General features: G+C 44.8%; 1 protein-coding gene across 2 annotated transcripts in view; it reads left to right on the forward strand.

The window, feature by feature from the left end:
• The first annotated feature begins 3,969 nt into the window (after window positions 1-3,969).
• Window positions 3,970-15,237, forward strand: part of AUTS2 (activator of transcription and developmental regulator AUTS2) — a 1,112,396-nt gene continuing 1,101,128 nt past the window's right edge. For both annotated transcript variants that reach the window (XM_082669920.1, XM_082669921.1), the window contains exon 1: window positions 3,970-4,376. In XM_082669920.1, coding sequence (XP_082526046.1) covers window positions 4,068-4,376 — 309 coding nt within the window. In that variant the 5' untranslated portion in view covers window positions 3,970-4,067. The remainder of the gene's footprint in view (window positions 4,377-15,237) is intronic.

Consider the following 15,237-nt stretch of genomic DNA (forward strand, 5'->3'; position numbering starts at 1 on the left):
TAAACTTCTTACAGTTCAGTTTACTTACCTGTAAAACAGATATAATAAAACATTTTTCAAAATTTATGAGAATTAAATGAGATATTTATTTTAATGCATCTTAGAACAATGCCTGGCACATAGTAAGTGCTTAGCTTATTATATGGTGTCTGTTAATCATTAGCTCTTACAACATAGATAGTATGGAGAATCAGAAACAAATATGGGCAATATAATCCACAAACAATTTTAATTCACTGATGGAAGAAAATTGAGACTCTGACCCAAAAGGCATTACCAATTCCAGTGAGCATTATGCTTGCACCCTGAAAAAAAATCATTTAAGCATTATCCCAAAATGCATTTGCAAATTACTCTTGCCAGAGGCAAGGTTCTTGGATGCAGTGCATTACCATCCATTTTTTTTCCTATCAGACATTACTCTTTAAAAACAGGACTGCCAAGGGCTACTCTGGAAAGTCACTAATATTATACTTTTTATTATATTTGCCAATTTCACACCTTCCTCAACCCAACCCCCAAAGTTGTTGAACAGTGACTGTAAGTACATTAGTTGCTAGTTTTCCTTGAAACTTATCAGTATTTATGTTCCACATTCTTAAAAATACTAAAAATAAGCCCAGATCCTTGCTTTAAATTACAAAGACCTTGCCTTTTTTTTTTTTTCTTTTGTAGGAATGAACTTGATAACCTCAGAGTAGATTTCAGCAGCTGTTGGGACAATGCCTAAGAAGTTACACTGTGTACAGAGGTACTGTTTTAGTTAATGGCTCCAGGGGCAGCAGGCTCAGTTATCTTAGGCAGGTAATTTTAGAAGGTGGCACGCTGTTCCTAATAAATTGCGTCGGATCCCATCTATCAGTTACTAGTTTCAAGAAATACAGCACTCAATCTGCTTGAAAATACGTGTTTTGAGAAGGCCAGTGGTAGACCTGAAAAGGGACTTTCTGAACATATTGAAACTCTTTGACTTACAGATGAGAAAACTAACCATTTAACAGTCTTGCCTAAGGTCAAATGGTTTGTTCCCTGGACACTTAGAAAGCTTGAGTCTCATTCACCGTTCAGTGGTTGCTCCTCTTTGCTCTTGTTTCTCAGCGTCCACCATCCTCCTATCCGGTCCCGTTCCCTACCTCGACTTCAGAAAGATCCAGACCTGGGATCCGGAAATGGGGACACTGAACAACTGTGCCTTAAGGGAATGACCAACCATTAAATTGTCGTAAGTGCAAGATGAGTGAGGTTTGCCTGCTAGAACATTAAGATCTAAGAAGGAAGACCTCTGTTTTATGGACCACTGTATTCCCAGCACAGTGCTTGGTACATAACAGGCTCTAATAATTGTTAAATGAAGAAATGATTGAATGAATATTAGTTATGTCTGGTTGTCACGTCCTTTTTTTTTTCTATCTTCTTCCAGTTGTACTAACAAAACGTGCAGATTTAGATTCAAAGAGGAGAAATCATGTACAAAGCGCCCAGTACGGTGCCTGATTCATTGTGGGCAATTAAAAAACGTCCGTTCATTTTCCTTTTCTTCCAAGTGTAGGGTACTGGGGGTAAGGGGTGATGTGCCATGGTGTTTATGTAGCTGGACATAAACTGACCTGGGTAACTAACAGGTTGGTGGAAAGGGTTGTCGGCGTTTTTCTGATCCGTATCAGAAATCCCAGTGCCCCGAAAACGTACAGCTATTTTACCAAGAGAGGCTGGTCGCGTTTGATGATCTATTCTGGGCTGCAGTCAACTCTTTTAATACAACTTTTTATAAGCATCAGCTACTTCGCGGCGGTAGGAGGGGCAGTGACAGGAAAAGCAGGGAACCCCCCTCTCCCCAGATAAAGGAAGCCCTCTGTGGCAGGGTCTGTGTTTTGCGGGTCTAACGGGTCCTCTGTCTGCGGCGGTCCCCGCCCCCTCCAGCCCCGCCTCCTCGCCCTAGGCCGCTGCAGCCGAGGTTCAAGTTCGGCACCCGGATGCGCGCTCGCTGCTCCGAAGCCTCCCGCGCCTGTCAAGGGCCCCCGCTCGAAGGCTAGGAGGGCTCAGAGGTCATTAGGGTGCGGGGGTCACTCGGCCACGCGTTGTGCTACCACGTGGCAGAAAAGTTTCCAACTCTGCCGTGGGGCCTCCCAGTGCCCCCCAGCGGAGCAGAGGCCCGCGCTTTGACACCCGCTCCGTTTTCTGTCGCCTGCAGTCGCGCCCCATCTCGGGGAACCCCCACCCCCTCCACCCCGGTATCCTTCTCTGAATCCCCTCCTTCCCTCGCTGCGAAGGTCGCCCCAGGAAAATACCCTGGGCGGTGGTCTCTGGAGAAGGCGGCCGGGGCGCCTCCAGCTGGCCTGGGGTAGGGGGTCCAAGGACAAGTGTCCCGAGGAGGGCGCGGAGGAGGGCGCTGAGCTGGGCGCGCGGAGTAGACAGGCGACAGCGGCCCGCACTTGACCCCGGTGCGACTGGCGGGAACATTCCGCGGCTCCCACACTCCCGCGCGCCAACTCTGGCGGGTCGCAGCTGACCGCACGCGGGCTGCACCCTCCACGCCCCCACCCGCCCTAGCTCCCCATTCCTGGCTCCCCTCCTCCCCCAGTGCGCAGGCCCGGCCGCCCCAGCGCGCATGCCCTGGGCTCGCGAGCGTGGCCAGCCCCCAGCCTTTTGCTTTCTACACACTCTACAACTGGGGAGGGGCGGGGTGGAGGGAGCCCGGCCGGCCACGTGATCCAGCGGGCCGGGGCCGCGGGGGCGGGAGCGCGCGCCGAGCGAGGCGCGGGGAGGGAGGTGCGCGTGCGCGCGGCGCGCGCGGGCGGGCGCGGGGCTGGGCTGAGGCGGGCGGCGGCGGCGGTGGGCCGGCCGCGGAGGGGGAGGAGCGGGAGCTGAGCGAGGCAGGCGGGCGGAGGATGGGGCCGTGCCCGGGCTCCCGCTGCAGCCGCCGGGGGACACGCCGTGCACCCTCCGGCTCGGGGCTCTCGCGGCGGCGGCGGTGGCAGCGTTAGCGGCGGCGGTGAGAGCGGCGTTCCCGGCGCTTCCTGGCCGTGCTTCTCCCTCAGGCTGGGCGAAGAGAAGAGGCGGCGGCGGCGGCACACCGGTGTCTCTCCCGCTGGAGATTTCTTTCTGCTTTCCTCGTCGACTGACTCGCCCCCTCCCTTTTTTGAGGAAGGGTGACCTCTTCTCTGGGACTGGAAAAAATATTTTTTTGAGGAGGGGGGCTGGGTGGCAGCCTCAGGGGCTGCTTCTTCTCTTCTTTCATCTCCTCCTCCTCCCCCCTCCAAGCCCGAAAAGCAAACCCCACAACTGCTCCAGCATCCTCCTTCCCTTCCTCCACCTCCCTTCTCCACCTCTTCCAGTTTCGCCCTCTCCCCTCCTAATTATTTCATTATTATGCTTCCCTCTCTGGGGGGTCTCGTCCCTCTCAGGTCGCTTGGAAGCCTTGGCCTCCCCTGGATGCATTTCTTAAAAATTTTGGAGCCAGGGAGTGAGTTTTCTCTGAGGCGTGTGTGAGAGGCGTCGGGGGTGTTTTCCTGCGCGAGGGGCGGGTGAAGTTCATTGCCCCCACTTTCCCGCGACCTTTTCGGGCCCGATTTGGAGTCGAGGGGGGGCAGGCGTTTTCGGGGGGCGGGGGGCGCGGCGGAGAATGGCCGCGGGGAGGGCTCCCCGGAGCCTCCTAGTCTCTTGATCAAAGCATTCCGCTATTCTGATTTATTGCCTGCTTGGTGAGTTTTTTTTTTTTTTTTTTTCTCCCCTCTGAAGGAGACCTGTGTGTTCAGCCATTACTTTGCTCGGCGCTGCTCACAGGAATCTCCGACCCTCGGTGCTGTGGGCAGCCCCGCACTTGGGCTCCTCGCCTCTCGCCCTCGCTCCCGTCCCTCCTCCCTCTCTCCGCCCCTTCCCCCTTTTCTTTCTCCGCTCTTTCTTCCCCTCTCTCCCTTCTTTCGGCCGCCGTCTCCCCCGCGCCCTCCTCGGGGCGGAGGGAAGCCGAGAAGGGGGAGGGAGGGATTGGTGTCAATTTTTTTGTGCGGCCGCGGCCGGAGCCTGTGGCGGGCAGGCGGCGAGCGGGGAGACCCCGGCGAAGCAGAGCCATGGATGGCCCGACGCGGGGCCATGGACTCCGCAAAAAGCGGCGGTCGCGGTCTCAGCGAGACCGGGAGAGGCGCTCCCGGGGCGGACTGGGGGCCGGCGCGGCCGGCGGCGGCGGGGCCGGCCGGACCCGGGCGCCCTCGTTCGCCTCGTCGTCGGGCTCCGACAAGGAAGACAATGGGAAGCCCCCGTCCTCCGCCCCGTCCCGGCCCAGACCCCCGCGGAGGAAGCGGAGAGAGTCCACCTCAGCCGAAGAGGACATCATTGATGGATTTGCCATGACCAGCTTTGTCACTTTTGAAGCGCTGGAGGTAAGGGGGACCCCCCTCCCCCCGGTTTCCCTTTATAGGCACGACCCCCCCCTCCGCCGGCTGCGCCCGGCTCTGCTGCCTCCCCCGCCGCGCTCCGGTCGGTCTGGCTGTCTGTCTGTCTAGGCTGAGGTCTTATTGTTGCGGGGGGGGGGAGCTGGGGGCGCGGGCAGACAGGCAGCAGGAGGGAATCGACAAGCCGTGCCTGGTCTCCAGGTTTCCTCGTTCTCTCTCGCCTTCCCCCTGCGCCCCCTCCCTGCACCCCCTCCACAGCAGATGGGCAGAAAGAAAGGGGTTCAGGCATCACAACAATGCGCCCCCCTCCACGGAGAGCTCTGCCCCTACTCCTTCCTCCTCTCCCTCCCCAATCATGGCTTCTTGGCTGGTGGAAGTCTCTGCTGGGTTTGGGGCGCCTGTGGACGGTTCTCTGTGTGCTTTCTACAGAGCCATATGTCCCTGTGTGTGTGTTTGTATAGACCATTCCTGGGTGTCCTCGGGACCAGAGACTGATGGGGTTTTGTGGTTCTTTGCCCCCCTTCCCCTGCCCCCTTTTTTTCTTTTCATTTCTTTTTTCTTTCTTTCCTGTTTTTTTTTTTTTCTTTTTTTTTTGGTGAAGCTGGGGAAGGGGGCGTTTTCTCATGGTTGGGAGAAAGGAGGGAGGAGGGGAGGGAAGAGAGGAAAGGATGGAATATCTTTCTGTATTCCGTACAGGGCTCTATTACAGAAAGGGTTAATTGTAATATTATCTGTACACATACATATGCACATGTGTGTGTACATGAGCAATTCGGTTAAAGGACAGAAAAATGTACAATAGAGAGGACTGGTGGGAGGAAAGAATAAAATCCTAGCGGGTATCTGAAGGGCTTGTCACCCAATTGTCCCTCTCCTTTTCCTTTTTTTTTTGAGTTTTCTTTTTTTTATCTTTCTGATTGGCTTTGTGTGTGTGTATATCTCTGTGTGTCTTTCTTTATTCTTTGGGCACCTGCAGCATTGATTTCCAAATGCACATTTTTCTGCCAGCTAAAGGGCTCCTTGGGGGTGGTGATGGGGGGCCGGTAGGAGGAGATTGTCCAGGGGTCAGAGGGAAACTCTCTTTACCTCGATGGATCTGATTTGGTGCTGGCATGGGTCACTGACCTGTATAAAAGTAACCCCCTTTTTTCTCCTCCACCCCCAACACGCCACACATACAGAGCGCTTTGAGACTCTACAGAGTTGGTCCGGCTTTCTTAAGAACAAAACCAAGATAGGAGTTGGTTTCTAGCCTTTTCTGCACCTGATGTGATGGTTTGAGGTTCCTGAAAGAAACTTTTCCTTTTCCCTTTGGTTTTTGCTGTTATTATGGTATTGTTTGCAATGCTCAAACGTAAGCTTTGTTAATGACAGCTTAAGTCTCACATGCGGTAACTGTACAGGTTTAGAGGTTTAGACGGCTGGTTCTGTGTGTGTGTTTGGGTGTCAAGTTTAAATATTTTTAAAAAGGAAGCCTTCCTGTTAGGGTTGTTCTTTTCTGTTTAAACTGCTTTTTGGTTGGGCTGCTGGTGGTGATGGTGGTGGATGGTGGCTAGTGGCTGGGGAGGAAGGGAGGGTGGTGGTATTGGTGGCCATAGATTCTGATGTTAGTGATTGTATCAGTTGTCCTTGGGTTCTAGAACTGGTGGTTTATTGGCTAAAATGGATCTTACGGAGTTCTTTTGAGTGTTGAGGCTCACCACTTGTTAGGATAATTCTAACTGTGGCTTCAACTTTGCCAAGGTGGGAGGGTACTGTACAGTGTGACCTCTTTCTCTCTGTCTCTCTTTTGCTTTAAAATAGGAATTGAAATGTCAATACGTGTCCTAGTACATGAATTAGAAAACGCTGCCTAGGATTTGGTTGCTATCAATGGATGGTTTAGGACAGTATTTGTAAGAGCTGCTTATAAGTGGTTTTGCTTCCTGCATGGTTATCCTGCTCTGCTGTGTGGCCCTTCTCAGTAAGCAAGAGGGGCCTCCAGATTCCCATGAACATTTTTGAAGACCAAGTAAAGATAAATATAATTTATGCAGTTGTTTTTGATTGTTCTACTTTTAATAAATATTTGACTGGGCTTGTGATATATATGTCTATCCATCTGGCTTTTGTGAGAAAATGTGCCCATTCTAGTTTCTTTTGGGTGTAAAAAAAATTTTTAATTTTTAAAGGCCAAGTTTGAAATGTACCATTAATACCATTCCTTTCCTTGCTGTGATTATTTTTCTGCTACTTTTCTAGATTCAAAACCCAGGTTACTTCGGTTACCTGAATATTACACTACCTTCATATCTGAATATCATTTGAATATCTTTGTGTGGGTATAAAGGTCTAACTTTTTAAAAAGTTTCTTTAAAACTTTATAGAAAATTTAAACATATACAGAAGTACAGAGAACAGTATAGCAGTCCCCAGTGTACTGATACACCACCACCAGGTTCAACAGTTGCCAACTCATGTCTCATCTTTATGCCATCTACTCATTCTCTCCTCCTAGATGTGATGTGAGAAATTGGTATGTATTTTTTAAGTGGTAATGACTCAAAAAAACACAAAAAACCCACCCAAACCGATAGTACCATTATCACACCTAGGTTAATTAACAACAGTTCCCTAATATCATCAAATATCCGGTCAGTGTTCACATTTAGGCATCCTAATTTTTGTAGGAAAGCTGTAAATACACTTCTGAGGTTAAAAACACACAGTGGGGAATAAAAATCAGCATGTATGTCTGGTTCTCTGGGAAAAGGTAGAACTGTTTGCTGCTTATCACGTTTGTGTCCATGCTGGATGGTCAGACATATGTGTGTGGTGATCATTAAAATAAAACCTCTGGTGTCCCACTGTACTCAGTTTGGAAGATTTACTGAACTATCACTAAGAAATGTGAGAGCTTATTAGGAAACAGGCAACTAAACTATGAACTTGGACAGAAATGTATGTTACAGGAGTGCTTGTAAATGTTAAGAATTATTAGAGATTCTAAGAGTTATCCTAAATACATACTGTGTTTTTGTGTGTAGAAATGAAATCAGTTGTCACCACGTGTCATCAAGGTTGCTGCTAGTATGATACTGTGATTAGAAACTAGAAATACTGGCTTGCACAGCTTGGCTTTTAAGCTGATGTGGGTTCAGAGCAGTAGCTAGCTAACTGTCGAGTGTATACTTTGGGTGTTAATGGACACATCATTTGACGCCTATGGTTTTGTCTAGAGTAGCTCATTTTGACTTCCCTTTTAAGAAGAGGCTCCTAACTCATAATGAAATGTCCTGATACAATTGTTCCATACTAACTGTGGTTTTACTTACAGTACTGGAGGAAAAATAAGAAACTTGTCTAATGAGAATCTACATTTTTATGTTGATTTATTTTCCGTACTGTTGGTTCTTATTTAAAATGAAAGCTTTGGATGGGGTTTGAGAAGTCCCACACTTTATATGCAGTGAAACTGGCAGAGGTAGTTTCGTATTCTGCAGGGACACTTGTCTTGAGTAATTGTGCCCTGAAGTTCAAGTATGTGATTGTGAAGAGCCTCATGATAGAAGATAAGAGGGTAAGTGAGGAGGCGAAAGTTGAACGTGGTGTTCTTTTCATTATGCATTTGAGAAGCAGAATTACCATTTGGTATGGTATTGTTTATTTGAATATTCTTTGAATACAAGTGAATATCCCCAGATATCAAGCCTCATTAAAAAGTGGTTTCCAGCAAACAAAGTATAAATGGGAATGTTGGGGTTCTAGTAACTGTCAGCATGCCCAGATGTGCCAGATAATATTACCTTTCTGTCGTTATTTGCATTTCTTTCTGTGTAGTCTTGATTAGGAAGCCATGTGAGCACTATGACTGAAAATTTGCAAATTCATTATTTTCCCCCTCACTCGGCTGCTGTGTACTGGGTTCTTAGGGCAGCCTCCTTTTGTACAACTGACCAAGGGAAGCGAAGATGAAATTGTGGGATTAGCAGGTAGGAGGCTAGTTGGAGCTTTGCAGGCTGGTGAAAATGAAGGAATACTCATTTCTGGTGGGTGGAGGATCAAACGAAGACTTTCATGTGGTCTTCATTTCCTATGTGTTTCAGGGCTTACCCGCACATTGGTAGTGTAAATAGGCTGTACAGAATTTGATGTGCTTGTAACGTGCCAGGTTTGTAGGCTATAATAATTTACTAATGTCAAATCTCACTTATTCCGTTGTTTAAAAAACATTAATCGTTTTCCTTGTATCAGTCAGCAAATATTCATGGAGTGTTTGATATGTGCAAGATACTAGAAAGAGCACAGACATCTAAAATATATATAGTGTCTTGAAGGAGTGTGCAGTTTAGTTGAAAAATTAAGTCCAGCACCTATAAAATGATTTTGAAACAGGCACTTGAATGCCTAATACCAACTAAGTGCAATAGGCTTTCAGAGAAGGGATAGTGAGATAGGCTGAAGTGTTTGAGAAGGCTTCCTGGAGAATATGGGGCCTGGAAGGTTGAAGTGATTTGGATAGACACGGAGGGAGTGTGGGGGGGTGGGCGTTCTAAAAAGAGGGAATGGTGAAGAAGGCACAGAAACAAGATGGGTGATTAGGTTTTGCGGGCAAGGAAGTGCTGGTAGAAATGAGAACAAAATTGTGTAAGAAAGAGTGCTTGTTCGGGACTCGGGAGACCAGTGGAGACCCACACTCCAGGCTTGGCTGTCCTAACTAGTTGAGTGACCTTGGGAAGGCACTCTTTAAAGCCTCATTTTCTTTTTCCACAAGTTGAGAGGTTTAGAGTAGTTTTAGAGCAAAGGTACCCAAGCTGGAATGGAACATAGTTCTGTGGACGTTCATAGGTTGTGTTCCAGACCAAAAAAATGCGATCTACTCTCAGATAGTTTTGGAACTTGATGGGCTAGACAAAATTAAATGGGTGACTTGTTCTGCCCAGGTTAGAAGTCTTTTGTAATGTGTATATGAGTTTTGAATATTAGAGAAGGAGAAGTGATGCGCCTTATTTCCTAATTTATAAGACCACAGGGCACTTTTTCATTCTTGGCATTATAATTCATAATCTATAATCCAGTATGGGAAATGCTGGAAAAGATTTCAATGGTCCCTTCCAGATCTTGGCACTTGATAGTCTCTGAGTCTAGGGTGAGTGGGCTGATGATAGACAACTTGGAAAACCAGGCACAGAAGTTTGGAGTCAGAGTAGAGGCTGCTGCTTAAGTAGGAGTGGCAAGGGGAGTGTGAGATGTAAATAATGATGATTAGTCCACTTTTCCTTCTGCTCCCTTTTCCTGCCTGGTGTCAGCCCTTCATTGATTGTTAACAACCCCACACATGAGGTGAATATTGGTGAGTGATCTCATTAATAGTTCTTTCATTGTGATAGCAGCCCAATTCTGATGCTACCAAGCTGCCTTCCAGCCAGAGTGAGTTTTATCCTATCTTGGTTCCTTCTGGTTTCCTGTACTGCTGATTTTTAGCAAGCTGGCAAAGAAGGCTGGATGAGAAAGGAGGTTGACACTGATGTTAAAATAAAGGCTTCAAATTATCTGCCTTTTGCTCGCTTATGTATGATGTGTTCATTCAAGAAAGGTCAGAACCCTTCATCTGCTGTTACACAGCAAGTGAAAACTATGGAGCTATGTTTTTGTTACATTTTTCGCTTTCTATCTTGGGAAGTTTGGGATGGGACTGTGGAGTAAATGGGTCAGTTCCAGCATTTCACTTCAGACAATTTGCATAGCTTTAGGATCTGAGAAGTTCCTAAGTGGTGAGAAAGTCTACAGGAAAAAAAAAGGACTGTGAATGTGCTTGGTTATGAATTCAAGTATATTACTTTGCTTACTGAATTTCAGTATTTCACCGAACAAGGCAGAGCATCACTCCAGGAGTATTTATGGGAGATGAGGACGAAGATGGCGGTGTGGTGATTCCACATGCCTTGTGTTAGTAGTTGGGATGAACTACTTTAGATCTTTTTTGGAAGTAGGCAGGGTATACATGAATTAGTAAATTTAAAAACTGAATCACAAAGTTAATGTTTACCCTTTCATCCTTTTTGAGAGTGTTTTCCTCTAGCTTTCACCATTGAAAAAGGGTTAAAAAAGACAGGGCATTCAACATGATTCCAGGAGATTCAAGGAGCATTGAGGGTGTTAAAGAGATTCTAACTATACAACAGTTCTATATGCTGTCAAAAATAAATGGTGATTTGAGAGAATGTGAGAATGTGAGGATTAGAAATAAGGTCCCCAAGCCAAGAAAAATAAGAGTTGAGGGCAGCTGTTAAAGAATAATTTAGGTTCCACTTGCTAAATTTGGAAGCCTTTGGACATAAGGTCCAAAGGCTTGGACATAAGGCATATGTCCAAAGGCTTTGGACATAAGGTCAATTGCACTTTTTGATGGAGGGAGTGTGTGTGTGTGTGCACGCACGCAGAGGGTGGATGGTGGGTTAGTTTTTACATTTTATTTTACCCCTATGCTGTAATATACTAACATATTAAGTGTAGCCTAACTTTGTAAAAGTGCCTCATACTATTTCTTTTTTTTTCTCAAGAAACAACACTTTTTTCAGGGTTAGGATTAAACCCAATATTTTGTTGATATAGGAAAAAGACCTTGGTAATGGGATAGCAGCTGTTCATTTGAGAAAGTTCTGGAAAAAAATCAGATTAAAAAACTCTCAAATAATTGAAGTTTGGAAGAGCAGGAAGGGAATTAATTTGGCGAAACCCAAGACAGGAGAGGATCAAAACCAGTTTAGGGACATTTAGCTGGGTCAGAACAGTTTTTCTTATATAATGTGTACCTGTTCAATGAATAGATGAATGCAGAATTTTTTTTTTTCTAGAAGTGGGGCATAGAATTTAAGGCTGGTGAGACCCTAAATTTGCATTTCTTCTTCCAGATCTGAACTGTGTTCTTACTTCATTTCTTCTAACAAGCCTGCAGGGTAGGGGGTATGCAGTCAGTACCTATCTTGTAAGGTCACAAAGAATAGATCCTTTTTATGCTGTTAGTGACTGAGGAGGGGAGGGGTAGATTTAACTTAGTCTGGCTTCCTTTGCTTGCTTAGGAAGAGACTAGGCAAGTACAGCCTTCTTTGTGTCATCCCTTTTCAGTCTCTGATTCCATCTTTTGCAAGGGGACTTGTAGCCTGAAATCATTTGTATTGCTGCCGTCTTTCTAGGTTTTTATTTCATATACTAGTGCATGTGTCAGTCTCATCCTAGGATCCAGTAGACTCCCCACCACCCACTGCCCGCCTACCTCCTTCTCTCCCTCCCTCCCAACTTCCTTCCCCCTTTCCTCTTCTCTTCCTTTACTGAGATAGAGTTATCAAAATTACGAATTTTGAAAGGCAGTGGATTTAGGAAGTTCTGAATGAAATGTAGAGCTTTAAATTACAAACCTTCATTATTTGAACATTGACAGTCTGTTTGAGGGACTCTGAAGGTAGCCCCATGAGGATAAATTGCTTGCCTCAGTTTTCTGGGCTGTATCAGCTCATCATTTCTGATTTCTCATTCATTTGTGAGCTCTGGTTAGAGTTTGCCTGAATAAATACCACAAATGACCAAGTACATACAAATATTTTGTCGTTTTGGCTTGCCACTCTACCATGTAGTGCAATATCTCTGGGCCCTGGAAAACCCAAGTGCGCGGACATATGGCATTTGGACATAAGTAAAATGGAGTCACAAGAGGAGGAGGGAAAGCCCACAGTTTGTAAGTAAAGGAAAATGGCTAATGCAGGTTGGGATTCATTTTTGACAGAAAACCTTCAAATTGCAGGTACTGTGTGGTTGTTATTAACTGAAGCATTTTGAAATGACCTGGGTTAGATATAGAAACACAGCCTGTGAAGACAAAATGCGACTCTTGGATATATGGGTGAAATGTGATACCTTTAGACTGAATCTGGGACAGGATTTAAGTCAATGCCAGGGTCAAGTTGTGATGATTCCTGAGGGATGTCAGGGATGTTGTTTTCCTTGTCTCCACACCTACCTTCCCGTGTAGTACAACCCACCAACTTCATTTTACATTTCTGCAAAGTTTCTCATGGCAGTGATATTTTAGAGCTTGAAAAGAGGAATTAAGAGAGTCTAGTATTGCAGTGATTTCTCGATAGTTATAGTGAAGTAGACTTTTTTTTTTTTGGTTGTTTGCTAGGGTCTCTGTTCAGTTATGCTTACTGGCTAAAGGTTGCTGGCTAAAGGTGATTTAGTGAATAGTTTTCCATAGTTAGAAACTAAGTAAGAGGAAAAAAAAAACAACCCTAAGGAAATAAAGATGTAGATGGAACAGTAGTTGAACATTAGAACATCACTTGTTTTCCAGCCACATACTAGAAATTCCAGTGTTCCACCCATTCTCTCTGTACATGTTCAGTTGGCAAAAATAATGAAGGTCCTGGATTGTGCTGTTCTAAGAAATGATCTTATATAGTTCAAGTGAAATTATACTTTCACTGAGGCAAAAGGGGAAACAAGCATTTGGTTTTGTGCGTTGCTACATATTACAAAGTTTGCTCCTTTCTCATTTGTTAGGCTGATCAGTTTGATTATTTGTGAAAATTACAGTTTTGAGATTAATGTGCATAGCTACATCTTCAGGGGGTGTTATCCTAAAGTTAGGACCTCAGCTTTTTCAGAGCAGTCTTTTGATCCATTTCAGTTCAGCTATTGTTGGTTGATGTGCTTTCTAAGCCAGAGCAGCATTAGAGGCACAGTTGTTATCTTGAGAAATGCTGTAGTTCTACCTTTCATTTTGCAAATGAAAACACAGCCTAGAGGGGTTAATTGTCCTGCTTAAGATCACACTGGGAGTTAGAGGCTCTCAGTGTTATCCAGTGAAACTAGGAGACTGCTTTTCCTCAGTACTTGGATTTCTAAGGATTGAGAACTTTGGAAGGTAAAAAAAAAATAATAATAATAATAATAATAACTGCAAATGAGGATGATCAACCATGATTGTAAAGATTCCCATTTTTTCCAAGAAATGTTCTGATTATTACCCAGTATCTTTCCCCCAGTGTACAATTGGCCTTTCTCTGCAGGTCCCTTAGTCTTTTTTAACACCCCCCCTCCCCTCCATAGTGAGGATGTAAAAGAAAAAATAAATATTAGGGTGATGATATGAGGGTTTCTTATCCTTGAATAACCGATGGAAAGATAAAATAATTATTTGAATGTAAGATGATCTTAATGTGGCCCACTTAAAATTTTAACGTAATTTTTTGGATAGAATATTTTTCTTCAGCCTGGCAATTCAGAGAGACTCAGAGCAACTTACTAAAGTTGGTAGCAGAACATTTGAAACAAGTGAACTTTGGAATCTGGTTGAGTTGAAGGCTCAACCAAACTTTTCTTCTGAAGAAGAAAGACTCAAAATATTAAATCCACATGATGTGTTGGCTAAGGCATCTCGCCTGTTTATTGCTGAACCAGAAAATTTATAACAACTGTTTGTCATGTGTATATATTTATAGCCATTCATACAATGAAAAGAAGTTTTCATGAGATTGTAATAACATATCAAGATGGATGTAATTAAAACAGAAGCAGATTGACACCCTGAATTAAATGCAAACCATAAACCAGGATACCTGAGCATTGGTACCTTACATATTTGCTGCAGGGGGCAGTCAGTCAAATATGCAAATAAAAAGACATTGCTGAATTTCCCTGGGTGTGTATGTTGTGGTTGCAGAGAACCCAACTATTTTATTAATCTTTTATCAAGCATTGTTTAGATTGCAGCAACAATGGAATGTATTAATTTGGCAGACCAAATAGCTTAGGACCAGAAAGTAGGAAATAATAAGGGGAACACATGATTGATATACTGTACTATAAATAACACACGCAACTGACAGAGGGGCTGAGTAATCTTTAGATCTGTGCTTAATGTCACTGATGGAGTTGTTAAACCAGGATGTTTGAGTTGAGCTTCAGTCAGAGAGGCTGCCTCCCATTTAAAATGCAGGTCTATCTCTAGTTATACCCTGGACTGATGTGTTGACAAAATTGGTGTAAATCGAATTTTTGTGAATTGGGTGAACACACCAGGGGAATCTTACTGTGAAAAAATATGATTAAAAAAGAAAATCAAGTATGGTACTCCTCCTGTCTGCATAGAAGCTTGGATTTTGTTACAGTGAGTCTCTTTAGATGGGCATTGCTTTTCCTGAGACACTTTTCTGCACGTGTTCCCCGTGCTCCTGGAAGAAAGTGACTGTGAGGTTTACATTTTCTGTACAGGTTTCATACCTCACTTGGTCGGTGCTTCCAGGAATAATTGGTGGTGATTTGAATAAGCCCACATCATTCAGATTTCAGAGGTTGGTTTTCAAGTGTGTGCTAAGGAGGGCTTGCAGCTATGAATATGGAGTATGATTTCCATATCTGTTCCATTGGGAAGTCCAGGCATGTCATAACCACTTCAGAGCCATGATTGTACGGAGACACCCTAGCTATAATTTTTCTATATGACAGTTCACTTTTAAAATTGTAAAGATGCCAAATGCAGGACTGTATTGTTATTAGGGAAGTCTGTGACATCTGTTATATCTTGTTAACCAGGGGAGGAAAATGCCTTAATCAAAACATCTAATTATGCCCTCTCAACTGATGAAAGATCTTTTGCTAAATTTTTGGAATTGGCCTTAATGGAAGAAGCTGGCCTCTACAGGAACTGTGAAGTAAATTTACTCTTTTTATTTGAAAAATACTTATCGCTAACCATGGTGACATAAGGGTATTTTAATTTTATCAAATTGCTCTTGTGCTGTGTGTTGAAGTAGATATTTCCAGAAGTTGTCTAAGCCAGCATGAAGGTTTTGCTTTTGTCCTCCCTCTC

This window comes from Grampus griseus, assembly GCF_964374135.1.
Source record: "Grampus griseus genome assembly, chromosome: 14".
NCBI lineage: Eukaryota > Metazoa > Chordata > Mammalia > Artiodactyla > Delphinidae > Grampus > Grampus griseus.